General features: G+C 33.5%; 2 protein-coding genes and 1 long non-coding RNA gene across 3 annotated transcripts in view; all 3 read left to right on the top strand.

Moving 5' to 3' along the window:
* LOC134249429 (uncharacterized) overlaps positions 1-17,942 on the top strand; it is a 40,059-nt gene that overhangs the window by 7,358 nt on the left and 14,759 nt on the right. Inside the window, exons 2-5 of the mRNA XM_062731782.1 lie at positions 6,069-6,185; positions 6,385-6,526; positions 7,439-7,930; positions 11,293-11,489. Of these exons, the coding sequence (XP_062587766.1) occupies positions 6,069-6,185; positions 6,385-6,526; positions 7,439-7,930; positions 11,293-11,489 (948 nt within the window). The remainder of the gene's footprint in view (positions 1-6,068; positions 6,186-6,384; positions 6,527-7,438; positions 7,931-11,292; positions 11,490-17,942) is intronic.
* On the top strand, positions 11,854-15,955 carry LOC134249426 (uncharacterized). The gene is made up of 5 exons (XM_062731780.1): positions 11,854-12,065; positions 12,249-12,406; positions 12,720-12,901; positions 15,731-15,838; positions 15,950-15,955. Exons 1-5 carry the CDS (start codon positions 12,040-12,042, stop codon positions 15,953-15,955), a joined length of 480 nt encoding a protein of 159 aa, XP_062587764.1. The 5' UTR covers positions 11,854-12,039.
* LOC134249427 (uncharacterized) overlaps positions 16,062-17,942 on the top strand; it is a 2,074-nt gene continuing 193 nt past the window's right edge. The window contains exons 1-2 of the long non-coding RNA XR_009988279.1: positions 16,062-16,116; positions 16,912-17,032. This is a non-coding gene — a long non-coding RNA (uncharacterized LOC134249427). The remainder of the gene's footprint in view (positions 16,117-16,911; positions 17,033-17,942) is intronic.

Below are 17,942 nucleotides of genomic sequence, written 5' to 3'. Positions count from 1 at the left end.
GAAATATTTCATTTCAGTATATCATTATGTTTATACAGAAACATGTTATTGTATAATAAAATTTCTTCATGTGATTAACTAGCTTTAACATCAGGCCATAAAAGTTGACTTCATGCAGGCAAGTCAAGGTTATGTGCATATCTATATACCAATAATAGTAAAATAAAAGATAACAAGCACATAATAAATAATACTCTCTGAATAATTATTCGCGTTGCCATTTCAAAGGTTTATCGGTTCATTTTTTTTTTTTTGTTAAGCCTAAAAATAATTTTTAATAAAATATTTTTTTGTATTCAATGTGAAGCATTTTTTCCCAAACCTTATACGGTGTACATGTACAAAAACACTTGTAGTGTCCTTCAACTCGACAGCTACATGTAGATAAATCGATGACGTATTATCAAATAATAATCGTTCATTTCATTTATATGTCGACGTGATACTCAGTACATCCCAATGAGCTAAAGATACAACAGAGTCTGACACATCTGTTTCAGACTTGGATATTCTTGTAGAAAAGATGTTAACGTAACCTTACAAAGCTTTATGATAAACGTAATGAATATAAACTTTTCTGTCTTCAACTTCCCTTACTTAGGTAGCATTATACATGTTATACCTTCTCCCTTGTATATGAGGTTTATGTCTGCCAGATGAATAGATACTTTATCATGTTTATATAAGAACAATTTCAAAATCAAGGAAAGCTACCGTCTAACAAGTTGATGAAAAAAGAATATCAGCAGTCTCGTTAAAAATCCGCGTTTCGTAAGTTCTATAAGAAGTACATGAACTATTAAATTGTAATCAAATACAATCTAACATTAAGGCGAATGCTGACTGACGTTTTTCATACTTATTGTTAGATCATTATTTAAACGGTGATTGTCTGGTTATTTTCCTTTTTCCGATCATGACAAGGAGCACAAGGCTTACTCCCCCTTTTACCTGATCCCACCTCTGATGTTTGTCCAGCTCCTGATTTGTATTGTATAAAGTTTTGTATTGATATGAAGCAGAATTCGTCCAAAATATTATACACGAAAAGAGGAAAACATTTGCTGTAGCCTTCAGCTCGACATTTAAATATATTGACGACGTATTGTCAATTAACAATGCTTATATCCATTCTTATTTCGATACAATTTATCCCTGTGAGCTTGAAATAAAACAAATAACATAGCCTGACACATCTATTTCATATTTAGATATTTTACTGGAAAAGGATTTTATGACAAAAGAGATGACTTTTAATTGTTTTTTTTTTCTATTGTCAACTTTCCTTATAGTCTGGTCCTGATTTTTAAAAAGAAGCCTAGAAATAACTTCTAACGGCAAATAATTATTATTTGGTCCAGCATAGCTTCTTAACCTATTTCGAGTATGCTGATTCCGAAAAAATATGCTGGCTTTCATGAAAATGGCGTTAAAGAGGTCAAAATGGCGATTCAAAATGGCGGATATCCAATTTTTCTAATTTTCTCTTAATATCGTTCAAAAAGGAGAAATAATGTGTGAATATCTCAATGAGTAATACAAGTATAAATATGATAATAGAATGCTAACATTATTAGTTTAAATCAGAAAATTTAGTCGTTTCTACACTTAATTTGAATTTTCTCTGATTTATTCGTCTATTGTTCTATATTCTGCTTTGTTCAGGATTTTACATTTGCAAATATCTATACACTGCAGATTTGTATTTTCCCCCTCTACATCTCACTATTCTAGAATTGAATGATGGTGCAGCTGTAAGTTTAAAGTCAAAATGGCGATTCAAAATGGCGGATATTCATTTTTTTTTTCAAATTATTTCTTGATGTCGTTTACATAGGAGAAAGGATTTGTGAATATCTTACTGAGCGTAGTACAACTATGTAAAATGACAATAGAACACTAATATTATCACTTTAAATCGGAAAATTTAGTCGTTTGAATTTGAAATGTGTTAATTAGCTCAAAATGGCAATTCAAAATGACGTCATATACACTCGAATTTCGTAAAATACCCAAACTGCTTAATTCTGAGTCGTTTTGCAGAAAATAAATCACAGTTTTTTTTTTATTATTAATGAAATAATATTCAAATATGCATTGAAAGTTAGAGGATATTTTTGTTGATGACTATTTTTACGGATTTTTGTTTAATAACTTATACATGTATTATTAAGATTAACTTTTGACAATTCCGAAGACATTTTTCCTATTACCTGTCTCACCATGCTTCTTCATACAAAAAGTTAATAATGTCATACAAACTTGCTGTTTATAGGACAATATGAAAATTAAGCTATCCCAAGAGCAGTATTTCCCGAGCATTAAGGCGAGTAGACATTGTAGTTCGAGGGTTGCTAAATCATATCAGTTGTTGAAAATTCTAGATCTATTTTTAGTCCAGTGTAGAAAAAAAATAAATGTTTATGCTCATGTGGAAGGTCTAGTGCAACATAACTTAGTGTGATTTTTAAACTGATGGACCACAACCAATTAGAGGGCTAGTAATTGTTACATTATATAAATTTGAATATATTACTAGTATAATATCCAAATATATACATATTTATTAAGAATTATCAGTATATTATACGTAAGCCATAAATTTCCTTGATTGTCCAGCTCTGATTCTGTGTCCCTACATTTGCATTTTGTTACTCTCAGTCAAAAATTCAACTGCATTCTCAAATATTTCATGTTGTGAACGGATAATCTTGTATTGAACAGTGTATATGAATTTAAAATTTTTGAAAGTTACAAAATCTGAAAGAGGAAAATGTTTGTGTTCAACCCCCCCCCCCCCCCCTTCGATTCTTGATACAACCTTACACTATCCTATCAAAAAAGTGTGGATCAAGTTGGCTTGTAAAGTTCTTGGAGTGTTCAAAAAAAATTTGGTTGTCAAGAAAAGTGTTGACTAGATCGAAGTCAAAAATGGCTTAGGCCTATTGCTACGAAAGCTTGTACATGATAGGAATCACGAGGAATCTACAGGCGCTCTTAAACTGCATAATTATACAACCTTTCTCACCAAAATGCACACAATGTTATTCCAGATGGTAAAGTTTGAGAATTTTCTTGCTAATAGAATGACATTTCTACCCAAAAGACAACAAATCTACACGCTATCACAAAATAGAAAGCTACATGACTTGAATATCAGAGACTTTTTTTTACTCCCCGCTTGAAAAGCGGGAGGGTATATAGTAATAGTACAGTGTAGTATGTCCGTCCGTCCGTCTGTTACGCTTAGGGTACCCATCTCTTATCCGCAACTCCTCTCATACCACTGAATGAAATTTGATGAAACTTTCACAGAATCTTTATTACATATTGCCATTGTGCATCTCTTATTTTACTTTTTGATCCGACTCATATTTTGGGTTTACCATAGCAAAACATGGACACTGTCATTATATTCATATAACAGGCGGGGGTATCATTTAGTGAGCTAATTGCTCACAGTACCTCTAGTTCATTTTGCATAAGGATTTGGAAAACAATATATATATATATATATATATACTTTTAACATCTGACCATAAATGTCTTGTTCCTTGAGTGTTGACTGATTGATTGTATATTGTTTAACGCCGAGTCGGCAATTTTTTAGCCATGTTTCGATGGACTATCAGTTTTAATACTCGGTTTTTAAAGGATTTTGGTTTTTCTGGCGGCCCCCAGTGAGCCTACTTTTTTTCGAACTCCAGAGAGTCTGGAGTCAAACAGTCTTTTACGTGCCAAGGGGGTTATCATCCTTGACACGGGGCATCATTTTACTTGAGTGTTGAAAATACCAAAATTCCGAAGACAGACTAAAACATATTGCAAATAAAGCTGGAATAGAAGATGCTAAGGGATAATACTAAGCTATTATAAGTGCTAATTTTAAAAGCTAGTACAAAGTGTTCGATGAAATTGGACAAGAATTTCTTCAGTTATATTTAATGGTGTGCTGAGGGATGTTGAAGTAGAAGTGCGAGTTGATAATGACAGCGATTCAGGGGGTGATTGTATGTGGACGGGGGCTCAAAGGCTTTGGAACATGGTCAAATACGAGGGGAAAATTTGGAAACTCTTTAGTCGAGTATGTTGAACTATTTCCAGGAAAAAAATGAAACTTTTCTAGTATTTTTTGTTTGTTCATATTTAATGGACTAGTCAATATACTATATATATATATATATATATATATATATATATATATATATATATATATATATATATATATATATATATATATATATATATATATATATATATATATATATATATATATAAAGCACTAAAAAACCAACAACACTGTATATCCTAAATGTCGGATCTACCAAGTAGATACAAGGTCACGGATGGAAATTTATATAAAGCACTAAAAATGACCAACGACACGAACAATAAAAATTGTCAAATTTTCGGGACGCCCTGTCCCTTCCTCAGGACAAAGAAAAAAGTTAAAAAGTCATAAGAACAAAGGAAAAAGAGAAACAAAAACAACTAGCACTACTACTAACCTACTAAACACTAGATATTTACATACTTAATTACATGTTGAATTGGAAATTTCTAAGAACACTAATATAGAAAGAAATCCGGACCGCTATGAAATGCGTCCGGTCTATCGGGTATACTCGGGTGAAGTGCGATTTACATAACTGAACGAATTAATTATGCTAATTAATTACGACAATCAGTAAATCGTACATTGTTTCATTTGAACTCTCAAAATGGAGTAACTTTACTTAATAAAGAATAATGAAAGAAAAATCATATACTATATATTTGAAGAAAAAAAAATGAATATCCGCCATTTTGAATCGCCATTTTGACTTTTAACTTACATCATTAAGATGTGGAATAGTGAGATGCAGAGGGGGAAAATACAAATCTGCAGTGTATGGATATTTGCAAATGTAAAATCCTGAACAAAGCAGACAATAGACAAATAAATCAGAGAAAATTCGAATCAAGTGTAGAAACGACTAAATTTTCTGAGTTGAACTAATAATGTTAGCATTCTATTATCATATTTATACTTGTATTACACTCATTGAGATATTCACATATTATTTCTCTTTTTTGAACAATATTAAGAGAAAATTAAAAAAAATTGGATGTCCGTCATTTTGAATCGCCATTTTGACCTCTTTAACGCCATTTTCATGAAGGCCAGCATATTTTTTCGGAATCAGCATACTCGAAATAGGTTAAAAAACTATGTTGGATCAAATAATAATTATTTGCCGTTCGAAGTATTTTTTTCTATAAATTGGACCAGACTATTACTTATGCAGCAATATACCTTCATCACATGCATGCGGAGTTAATATCTCTCAGATGATTCGATACGCAAGAGCATGCTCTACGTTTGTACAGTTTTAGAATTTCTAAAATGCGGTAAATTATTCACAAACAAGTGGATGAAATATCAGCAATCTCGTTTAAAGTCATCATTTCATAAGTTCTGTGGTCACTACAATGACTTTGTAAGCAAATACAATCTAACATTAAGTCTAATGGTGACTGAATTTTTTCATACTAATTGTTAGTCCATTATTTATACACTAAATTGACGACGGATATTTCATTTTTCCCGATCATGACAGGGAGCACAAGGCGAGTGTGACCGGTCGGCAGGGGATGCTCACTCCTCCATGGTACCTGATCCCGCCTCTGATGCTTTAGAAGTCTGCATTTGCTCTGTTCCTATTTTGTTTTGTTTAATGGACTTGTTGGCTTGAATACCGTTCGTTTTCTCAATATATTTCACTTTTGAGCATGATCACGGTTCGTTATCTTCATTTACCCAAAGTCTCGAATCAAGTAAATTTATAAAAAAAATCCCCAGACATCGTCATACTAACTAAGAAAGATATATTTGATACAAATAGAATTAGGGAGCTTGAACATTTTGATAGTTTGCTTGACTGTGTTGGGATAAAGGCAATGAATTTGAAATCCCGTTTGATATTGGCATCTTACAGCTTTTCTTGCTGTTTTATGCCAAGTTTGTCAAACACCATAAACTCAATCGATTAGACTGTATTTTAATTAACGACTCATTGTCTTTTCAGATCCTCAGCTATCGTGTTCAGTCGTGTGGATGCTGAGAGCGTCCTGAAGTTTGAGTTGGCGGGGACGTACTTACTGTACCGGGACTATGAGAGCGACCATTTATACTTATCCGTGAGGTAATCTGGATTCTTCCACTTGTTTGATTCCTCAATTACTTGTTAACGTTATCATACTCCCGAGAAAAATAAAAACAACTGCGACATTTATGCCAATGAACTTCTACTCATTATTTCTGAACCATCAATGATTTTACTTATCTTAATGTTGAATTTGTATATCATAAAATGTGACTGAACAAATGGTACCATTCCACAGATCTAGTGAAATGGTGGAGCATCACAGGATAAACTATGAGGACAATCTTTATTACATGGATAACCAGCCCTATCCTTATCTAGACTCCATCATTCTTTATCACCAGCGTCACAAACTGAACGGAACCAAACTCACGCATCATGTAAGTTCCTGTAACAAACTCACGCATCATGTAAGTTCCTGTAACAAACTCACGCATCATGTAAGTCCCTGTTGCATGTAGAAACTCACTCATCATGTAAGTTCCTGTTACATGTACAAACTCACTCATTATGTAAGTCCCTGTTACATGTACAAACTCACTCATTATGTAAGTCCCTGTTACATGTACAAACTCACTCATCATGTACGTTCCTGTTACATGTACAAACTCACTCATTATGTAAGTCCCTGTTACATGTACAAACTCACTCATTATGTAAGTCCCTGTTACATGTACAAACTCACTCATCATGTAAGTCCCTGTTACATGTACAAACTCACTCATCATGTAAGTCCCTGTTACATGTACAAACTCACTCATTATGTAAGTCCCTGTTACATGTACAAACTCACTCATCATGTAAGTCCCTGTTACATGTACAAACTCACTCATTATGTAAGTCCCTGTTACATGTACAAACTCACTCATTATGTAAGTCCCTGTTACATGTACAAACTCACTCATTATGTAAGTCCCTGTTACATGTACAAACTCACTCATTATGTAAGTCCCTGTTACAAACTCACGCATCATGTAAGTACCTGTAACAAACTCACTTATCATTTATGGTCTTATTAGCGACTCAATCATTATGTAAGTTCTTATACGTTTCACCAAACATTTCAGTTTTTATTTGAAACTAACTTAGCAAACTCACTCAACATGTTAGTTCTTGTTGTAACAAATACACTAATCATATAGGCTCAAATATATACAAACACACCTCTCTGAAGTACATTTGAGATTCTCATTTTCTTTCACTTTATAGTTCATACATTTCTGATTTTTTCAGCGTTTAGTTGCTATGTGTATACCCTGGCTTTTATAATAACACTTTTTCCTCTGTTTCAGGCCCCTCTCAGTGCCCGCACAGTTAAGGCGTTTACAACAAAGGTTATGCGTCACAATGGAAATGTGTCACAAATGGAAAATGAACCAAATTCCCTTCATGATAAGTCTCATTACATTGCAAGTATAGAACATACTAACGATGACGTCATCAAAACTCGCATATCTAAATCCAGTGGAAGGTTATGGATTTCTGGTACAATGCAACATTCCCTAAAGCGGATCTCTATGCCGATTCCGGAAGTGTATCATCATCTTGGAGATGGGGACAACAGACTGACACAGAGTTACAGAGGAAGTGCAAATTTCTTATCAAAAGCTGACAGTTTTGGTGATTTGAATGGAGACATATTTGATTCTTCGGTGTCCGCCAGGAAGCGGTCTGAGGACTCAGATAGTGAATGTGATTCAGAGAACATCGACGAAGACGATGACAATATCAGAGACTTTGAAGATGAAGAAGATGACGGTGTGTTAGTGTATGATACACACTTATGATATTTTCAAATACCCCCTCCTCATAAAATGCTACTTATATTATGTATATGAAAAAAGTCATTATCATAAGCTTATAAAGGAATCTATACGGAAAATATTTTCCAAATTATACTTTTTTATTGTTTATTTATTTTTATTTTCCCAATTTTATATCGTTCTTTTAACTGTTGTTTTACTACTTAATAGTAATTTTCTAAAGAAAAAAATTATAAAATCAGAATTCAAAATGAATTGCCTCAATTTTTTTAAAAATGAAATTTATCGAGATAACGAACAACATTGAGTTCAAAAGCCCATTAAACAATACAGAATTTTGAGAAAAGCAACCACGGAATCTAAAACATCATAGTTGGGATCAGATGCCATGGAAAATTTAGCATCCCTGCCCGGTCACAATGATTAATTTAATTGAATAATGAATTTCAAATAAATACGTGTTGATTAAAATATATAATTACATGTATGTCTACATTTTCATTTGTTTCCCTTTTTGATACTCTTTGCAAGTTAAGTTTTGCACAAGTAAATGTAACTGAAATTACAGTACCAACTTAAAGGTCAAAAGCCTAATATGCTTGTCAATTTTTCCTGAGGTCACTGTGTCTGAAGTCAGTGAGCGGGGACTATGGAAATTAATATGGAATCCTTTGTGTACTTCAGTTCTACCAGTCTTTTTAAAGATTTTATTAATGATTCATTCCACTAAAATAAATTATTGTAAATGGAAGCATAATGTTCCCAATTTTTAAATTGTCATTTATATTTATGGTATACATAACAAAATATAGACTTCAGAACACCACATTCAATAAACTTTCTACCCTCAGGCAACAACAAGAAAAACAGACCATGTTGAAGATATTATTAATTAATGCGGTATTATTTTCAAGTTCAACGATTTTTTTTAATATTAAAACTTATATATTCAGATGTGTATATAAAGTTCTCTTTCAAATGTATTTGGATTGTGATTAAACTTTTATATTAAGTATTATTTATGCAATTTTTTTTTATTTTCATGGCTGATACAAATAATATCGATATGCTAGAGAAAACTCTTCAAGCTTTGGCACTGCAGCCAAAGAATCCAGAGAAATGAAAAGATACCTAGATGAGAATATGATAATTTCCTAGAATGAATATTGTATATCTAGGTGGTTTATGTCCTAAGACGCAAGGCAAGGGAATAAAATTGTAATAAAGCACCTATTGGCAGGCAACACAAATACGGATAGAAATCACAAACAAATTGCAGCAAATTTAAATTGAGAGATATTCTTTAGCTTCAACCTTAAAATGGATGGTTTGCTGGTGAAAATAGCCATAGTGTTTGCAGTTTTCGGTAAGTGTTAATATTTATTTTGTTTTTCATTAATCATTAACACATCGCTGAATAGACTAAACATTAATAGATATACTCCAGTAGTCGAACTTACATGATTGAAGTGTCCCTTTCCGCGTACCATAAGGCTTACATTTGATGATAAAGATTAAACTACTAGTAATCAGTTACAAATTCAAAAATTAATATAACTGAGTCCGTCGTATATTGGTTAAAATGTCTAATCAATGGGAAGTTATGTCACTATATTTCCATTTCTAACTTTTTCTCTGCGATAACTCTTTGAAAGTTGTCGGAGTTTATTTCTTGATAATTCTGCCAGAATGTAAATTAGGCAGGTCGGTAGGTCAGGAGCTAAGGAGGCCTAAAATGCATGCAAATCTCGTGCGCATCTGTCTCTATGTCTGACGCTAAGGAAGCAAAATGTGCATGTAAATCTCATGCGGCTGCCTAGGACGTCATTGGGCGAGGACTATTGAAACTGGCATGGAAGTCCTCGTGTAATTTAAGTCTATGTCTACATTTTTAAAGTCTAAATCTACCATTTTATTTCACAATGAAATGAAAATATAAGGAATCACTGTCTAGTTAGGAGAGTATGCCAGAGACATCAACAATAGTGGGAAACATGGGATAATTTTAGCATAACGGGCTTCGCCCGTTATGCAAATTATTCCATGTTTCCCACTATTGTTGATGCCCTGGCATACTCTCCTAACTAGACAGTGATTCCTTAAGTAAACTGAAATAAATTAGGGAGATAACGAATTCTATGGAATCAATACAAAGTGGAAGCAAAGAAAATAAGGAACTATCAAGGATGGCCATGGGTTCAGGCTCCATGGAGGTGATAGCATTCCCTTTCGAGCGGTCACACCCACTCTTTGCTCCTCATTCTGTTAAGTAGAGAAAAAATTTCGTGCAAATAGCGGCATAAAATTTGTATACAAACAAGTCAACATTCGATTTAATGATAGACTTTATTTGCTGATTTCCTCGTTTTTGTAGTTAAAAATATTTTTCGCGTTTATTCGAGAAAGTTTCGCTTTTGAAAGCGAAATTTTTTCTAGCCTACATAGATAATTAAGTACAATGGGCTTTCAAAGTATCGACCATAGAATATGAAAATCCTTGACATTAAAGGTGCTTAGACACAGATTTAAAGTTGTCTCAAATTTTCAGTATTTCTTTGGCATTTAGCATGAAAATAAAATTTTAAAAAATACTTTATCTTGAAATTATTGAAACTCAGAATTGCTACTTTGAGAGTAGATATGCAAAGACGTAAACGAACTCACCAGTATCATTGCCTCGTGCTAAGTGATGCATGTAGAAATTAACAAATTGAACCTACCTGGTGAAACGTAATATTTTATGTTAACAGGGCACGAGCTCTGTCGTTGTTGATGTTTACGTTTTCATGTGAAATCCTATACGAACATATAGGCCAAAGTCTTGATATTGTATTGAAATTTTGAGAAAATATTAACTTCAAATCTGAGTCTAAGCACCCTTAAACGATTCTGTAGATATCATCGTTTCATCAACTTGATTGTCAATAGCTTGCTTCATATTAGAAATTGTCATCACGAACGTGTTCTCAAATATTAAATCAGTTGGGAGACATAATATACGCTAAATAAAGATATCGGGATATCTCTTGATACCTCTTAAATCATCTAGGATTTTTTTTTCAAAATATTAAGCTTTTCAAATCTTCTAAAGAAATAGTTTACACTATCTTGTACTTGTATCGCTTATTGTTTTTAATAACATTCCAATTTAATAATCAACAAGCAAATTGATCATCTAGTGAGACACGGACATCTTGTGAGTGATACACGTGAATGATGTACCGGTATATACTTCTACTGAAATACTTACACGAACATGGTTTAGAATTACTAAGTCACAGATCGATCGTAAATTATGAGGTGTAGTAAGGAACAAATGTATTTGAGAATAATTAATGACTTTGAAATTCATGAGCTAAAGTTTTGTGAGATGAGATGACTAGCATTACAATGATTTGATTTCATCAGTTTTGTCCAAAGCGGACGGTCGATGGATGTGTCGGGAAACATTTTGTTACTCTCTTTTCACGGAATTTGGTGGGATAAGCTTCCACGAAGCGGTGATCAGATGCAAGGAGAACAACTCAACCATGGCCAGCATCCACAGTGAGGAGGAAAAAGAGTTTGTGGAAAAAATCAGGTAAAGAATTTATTTGAATGCCCTTTCCCTCATTGTTAACGTGATAATTCTGACAACGTTTGAAATTTTGTAACTTAAGTACAGAAATTAAAACAAAGAGTGTGATACAGGGAAACAGTGAAACCTTTTTTTAATTCAACATGCTTTGGGAGAAAAAAATATATAAGGATGTCGCAATGCAAAAAGTAGAAGGACAAGAGTAAGATAGATATGAAAATGAGGGTCAGAATTCACAGTAAAACGGATTGCTACAATAACTGTACATGTAAAGTGTTTCGATAATAAAATTCAGTGTGGTTGCATATAGGTTTTTATTAGACCTTATTATACCCATGTAAACCTTCTACATGTATACGTTTTTCGGTAGAGTCTATAACATAACCTAGTCCTGGATTTCGGGAATGTTATTTCCGGATTGGTTTTCACATGTATAATTTTCTTGAACACCGAACCCGATTTATTTTTGTGACATTGAGGCGGGAAATCCAACGTGGAAAAGGTTGGGGTATGCATATCTCTTTTGAATGCCGTTATCCTTTCATCTCAGAAAATGTATGAAATGGACGAAGAAACAAGGTATGAATTTGTATGAAGTATGATATAGTGAAATATGCGGTATTGAGGAAAATGTTAACATCTTGATAAAGTTTTTATGAAGATATGGGTACTATGGTACCCATTTCGATTACTTTTTGAATAAAGGAGGGGTGTGAAATAAATATTTAGTTTTTTCATTATTTTTATTTTTCGTATCCATAGTGACACTTGGAAAGACCTGTTTGATGGTGATTTAACATCACACTCTGGGTTTGTGACATCTTCCACAAAATTGGACAAGTTGTTACAGGAATATGATTATGCAACTTCGTCCAGGTTCCGATGTATAAAAAGTTCCAAAGAATTTGGAAAAGATGTTGGTAAGAGCTTGTGGCTATATTTTATTATTCAATGCCAATTATGCTTTATTTAATACTTTAGAAATAGTAAACACTTTAGCTTACCGGAACCATAGGGTTATGGTGTCAGGTGGTTACTTTTAAAATCAGTGTTTGACCTGCATGATTATATCCTATGAGGTATGCTTGGAAAATGAAACTATGCAGGTTGAACATGTGTTTATGAAATTTTTTCGATATAGTCGTTCCAGTTACTCCCACCCTCCTCTAGATTATCAATTTTAAAAATCTATTTACTTTATACACACTTAATTTTCTTTTGCAATTGCAATAGATGTAGGAAGAATTGATAACGCCCATATTAGATTTGTGGACACACAGGGAAATGCTGAACCCCAAACAGAATATGATGCCATCCCTTTCATCATTATGGGTAAAAGAGTCCTTGAATGTCATCAGGGATATGACAGAGACAAAAGGAACAATGAAAAGAAAAAAATGAAATCAAGAGAGAATGTAAGTATGCATAATTTATTCTACTACTTCAGAAAAACAGTCCATTCATTAAACTTTACTTTAAACTTTAAACCAGTCACGGTTCAACATACTTCATTCACTTAACAACATAACCCAGTCCCGGTTCAACACACTCCAGGCACTAAACAACATAACCCAGTCTTGGTTCATTATACTCCATTCACTAAACAACATAATCCAGTCTTGGTTCAACATACTACATTCACTTAACAACCTTACCCAGTCTTGGTTTAACATACTACATTCACTAAACAACCTAACCCAGTCACAGTTCAACACACTCCAGGCACTAAACAACATAACCCAGTCTTGGTTCATTATACTCCATTCACTAAACAACATAATCCAGTCTTGGTTCAACATACTACATTCACTAAACAACCTAACCCAGTCTTGGTTCATTATACTCCATTCACTTAACAACATAAACCAGTCACAGTTCAACATAACCAAGTCATGGTTCAACATACTCCAGGCAATAAACAACCTATTCCAGTCACTAAACAACATAACCCAGTCACTGAATAGCATAATCCAGTCACGGTTCAACATACTACATTCACTAAACAACATAATCTAGTCTTGGTTCAACATACTACATTCACTAAACAACCTAACCCAGTCTTGGTTTAACATACTACATTCACTAAACAACCTAACCCAGTCACAGTTCAACATACTCCAGGCACTGAACAACATAGCTCAGTCTTGGTTCATTATACTCCATTCACTAAACAACATAATCCAGTCTTGGTTCAACATACTACATTCACTAAACAACCTAACCCAGTCTTGGTTCATTATACTCCATTCACTAAACAACATAATCCAGTCTTGGTTCAACATACTTCATTCACTTAACAACATAACCTAGTCCTGGTTCGACATACTCCAGGCACTAAACAACATAACCCAGTCTTGGTTCATTATACTACATTCACTAAACAACATAATCCAGTCTTGGTTCAACATACTACATTCACTAAACAACCTAACCCAGTCACAGTTCAACACACTCCAGGCACTAAACAACATAACCCAGTCTTGGTTCATTATACTCCATTCACTAAACAACATAATCCAGTCTTGGTTTAACATACTACATTCACTAAACAACCTAACCCAGTCACAGTTCAACATACTCCAGGCACTAAACAACATAACCCAGTCTTGGTTCATTATACTCCATTCACTAAACAACATAATCCAGTCTTGGTTCAACATACTACATTCACTAAACAACCTAACCCAGTCTTGGTTCATTATACTCCATTCACTAAACAACATAATCCAGTCTTGGTTCAACATACTTCATTCACTTAACAACATAACCTAGTCCCGGTTCGACATACTCCAGGCACTAAACAACATAACCCAGTCTTGGTTCATTATACTCCATTCACTAAACAACATAATCCAGTCTTGGTTCAACATACTACATTCACTAAACAACCTAACCCAGTCACAGTTCAACACACTCCAGGCACTAAACAACATAACCCAGTCTTGGTTCATTATACTCCATTCACTAAATAACATAATCCAGTCTTGGTTCGACATACTTCATTCACTTAACAACATAACCCAGTCCTGGTTCGACATACTCCATTCACTAAACAACATAACTCAGTCTTGGTTCAACACACTACATTCACTAAAAACATAATCCAGTCTTGGTTCAAAATACTACATTCACTAAACAACATAATCCAGTCTTGGTTTAACATACTACATTCACTAAACAACCTAACCCAGTCACAGTTCAACATACTACATTCAATAAACAACCTAACCCAGTCACAGTTCAACATACTCCAGGCACTAAACAACATAACCCAGTCTTGGTTCAACACACTACATTCACTAAAAACATAATCCAGTCTTGGTTCAAAATACTACATTCACTAAACAACATAATCCAGTCTTGGTTTAACATACTAATTCACTAAACAACCTAACCCAGTCACAGTTCAACATACTCCAGGCACTAAACAACATAACCCAGTCTTGGTTCATTATACTCCATTCACTAAACAACATAATCCAGTCTTGGTTCAACATACTTCATTCACTTAACAACATAACCCAGTCACTGAATAGCATAATCCAGTCACGGTTCAACATACTACATTCACTAAAAAACATAACTCAGTCTTGGTTTAACATACTTCATTCAGTTAACAACATAATCCATTCAAGGTTCAACATACTACATTCGCTAAACAACCTAACCCAGTCTTGGTTTATCATACTACATTCACTAAACAACCTAACCCAGTCACAGTTCAACACACTCCAGGCACTAAACAACATAACCCAGTCTTGGTTCATTATATGTTTTCCATAAACGACATCAATCAACCAGACTTGATAATGAGTTATTGGGACCCTTCGTGTTTTCCATAAACGACATCAATCAACCAGACTTGATAATGAGTTATTGGGACCCAAGACGGACGGAAACCGGACGCATTTCTCTGTCACCATGCAAATCATAATATATTTTTTATGTGAGCATTTCTGAAGAAAGCAAATTTTATGGGGGTCCATCATACTATATTAAGTATCTTTAAACCATCAACATTATAAAAATAATATGCTTACAATATATATTGTGTGAAATTATTATCCTGCGAAAAACATTGCTAACAGAGGTGAAGCATAGGTCAGCAATGTGGTTTTCAACGGTTAACAATTTCATGTTTAAGTCCTGAAAAACATGAATTACTTTTTTATACTTAAAAAAAGTATAACAATATGTTATTATAAACATGTTATATGTTATAACAAAATGTGTTTTACTTGTAGACTGAACAGTCCATGAAATTGGTTCATATTTTGTGTGAATGGCCAAGGATGGATCTTCCCATAACCAAGGGAACAGGAAATATACTAGGCTACAATATAGCATCTCTGGTAATTTTAGTAATGTTTTGCATACATGTTTATCTAAATGCCCTGACTTCACAATTTAAGATTCTTGTTTATCTTTTTATAATATTTCCTACATGTATTGATTTCACAAAGATATAAAGAGAGGATAAGTCTGCTTTAAATGCTTAGTAATATTAATTAAGTTCTACAACACTACAAAAAGATTTCTAATAATTATTTAAAAAATTTTATAGTTTGAAAAAAATGTCAATGAAAACAAAGCTGAAGGAAATGTTGGAATTAGAAGAGGGTGATAAGAGGTACGTGATGTACATACATGTACATGAGCAGCTTATTTACTTTAAAATTGTCAATCTTCATTAACTTTATGGGCAATCAATTAAATGATCAAAATTTCATTATTGTAACACCGCTCCAAAGTAGAGGGGTATATTGTTTTACCCTTTTAGGACTACCCATCTGTTTGTCTAGCTGTCTGTCCATAACAATTTTTTTCGCATGTTTCACAGCATCATACCGTATAAGTGGAAATTTTAGCGAGGATTTAATTTTGGCATTATTAGCGAGGCTTTTAAGATCGCTAAAATTGAATATAGCTAAAAATTAATTGCGTGTTATTTATACTAGCTTCTTTAGTGGGCATTTTAAAATCGCTAAAATTACTTCTAGCTAAAAATAAAATACCAGTTTTTAAGGAGAAATCTCTAAATTTGTGTCTCGCTAAAATTTCCACTTGTACGGTAGCAGATGCTTGAAATTTTAAAACATACTTTGTTGAGGCATTCTGTATGGTGGGATTTATTTTTGTGTTAATCTGATGTCAACTTCCTATTTATACGTGAATCTGCCTGTAACCGAACTTTACATGGTGTACATATATATATTAACATATAGTGTATTTTTACATCATAGTGGAGGTATTACTAGTGAGCATTGGCTCACAGATTTCTTGCTAGAAATTAAAAAGATTTCATGGTATGTCCTACATATTGTTACATTGTTTCATGCATTTTTGTTTCAAAGAGATACAGTAACAACTGGATAAAATAAAAATGTTATAAACTTCAGTTTTAGGATGTATATTGCTTTTGCAGGTGTTATGAACCGCATTGGAGACATCTACGTTGGATTGACAGGAATGACTTGACAGATCATAATGTGATGAATAACTGTTTGAAAGGAATGAAAGAAAGAGATAAACTTTTTCATAAAGAGGTAATTTTAACACTCAAATGTTTGCTCTGTAGTATATAATGCATTTCATATGACTAGTCTTGCATATTTTGTACCCTGTAATTGCTCTATGCAAATTATGTAACAGTTATAGAGACTATTTCTTAACTTGATTCATTTTTTTTAGCTCACATGAGCTAAAAACTCAAGTAAGCTTTTCTGATCACCTTAATTATCTGCCTTTTTTCTGTCTATTTGTATACTGTTCACATTTTAAACATCTTAAAAACCACTGGATCAATTCTAATTGAGCTTGTTACAAAGCATCCTTGGGTGGAGGTGAGTTTTAATTAATAAAATAAAGGACCATGTTCCATTACAAGGGGAGTTAATAAGGAAAAGACAAAAAAGGCATGGGTCATTAAAAAAAATCTTTTGAAGAACCACTGAGCAAGAAAAGCTAAACACTTTGTGGAAGCATCCTTTGGTAGTGTATATTCTAAATAATGTTCAAAGCATGACCCCTGGGGTTAAGTCAGGGCCACAAAAGGAAATACACATTTTATATTGAAATATATACAAGAATTTTAAAAAATCTTCTCAAGAATCACTGGGCCAGACAAGCTGAAACTTTTGTGGAAGCATCACCGCCATGGGTAGTGTACATTCCAGTTTGTTCAATTGATATCGATGACCCCAGGGGGTAGGGCAGGACCCCATTAGGAAGTCTGAAATTTTTCATTGAAATATACAGGAAAATTCTTTAAAAATCCTCTTTTTAAGCTAGAAAAGCTTGAAATTTTTGTGGAAGTCTCGTTGAGTAGTGCAATTTCTAAGTTGTTCAAGTCATGACCCTGAGGCAGGGCAAGGCCAAAACAGGAATTTAAAAGGGGAAATCTGGTAAAGTTACTCAATCAAGTGAGGGATGTGGCCTCTTGTTTATTAATCAGAG

Source organism: Saccostrea cucullata, unplaced genomic scaffold, assembly GCF_032062105.1.
Source record: "Saccostrea cucullata isolate Sc308-1 unplaced genomic scaffold, CSIRO_AGI_Scuc_v1 ctg4701, whole genome shotgun sequence".
NCBI lineage: Eukaryota > Metazoa > Mollusca > Bivalvia > Ostreida > Ostreidae > Saccostrea > Saccostrea cuccullata.
This window is presented reverse-complemented; position numbering and strand designations above follow the sequence as displayed.

Excerpts from the sequence above, each read along its gene's own strand:
- LOC134249426 (XM_062731780.1), top strand. The coding sequence starts at position 12,040 with ATGTATGAAATGGACGAAGAAACAAG. Across the intron at positions 12,066-12,248 it reads GAAATGGACGAAGAAACAAG|TGACACTTGGAAAGACCTGT; the intron begins GTATGAATTTGT and ends TCGTATCCATAG. Across the intron at positions 12,407-12,719 it reads AGAATTTGGAAAAGATGTTG|ATGTAGGAAGAATTGATAAC; the intron begins GTAAGAGCTTGT and ends CAATTGCAATAG.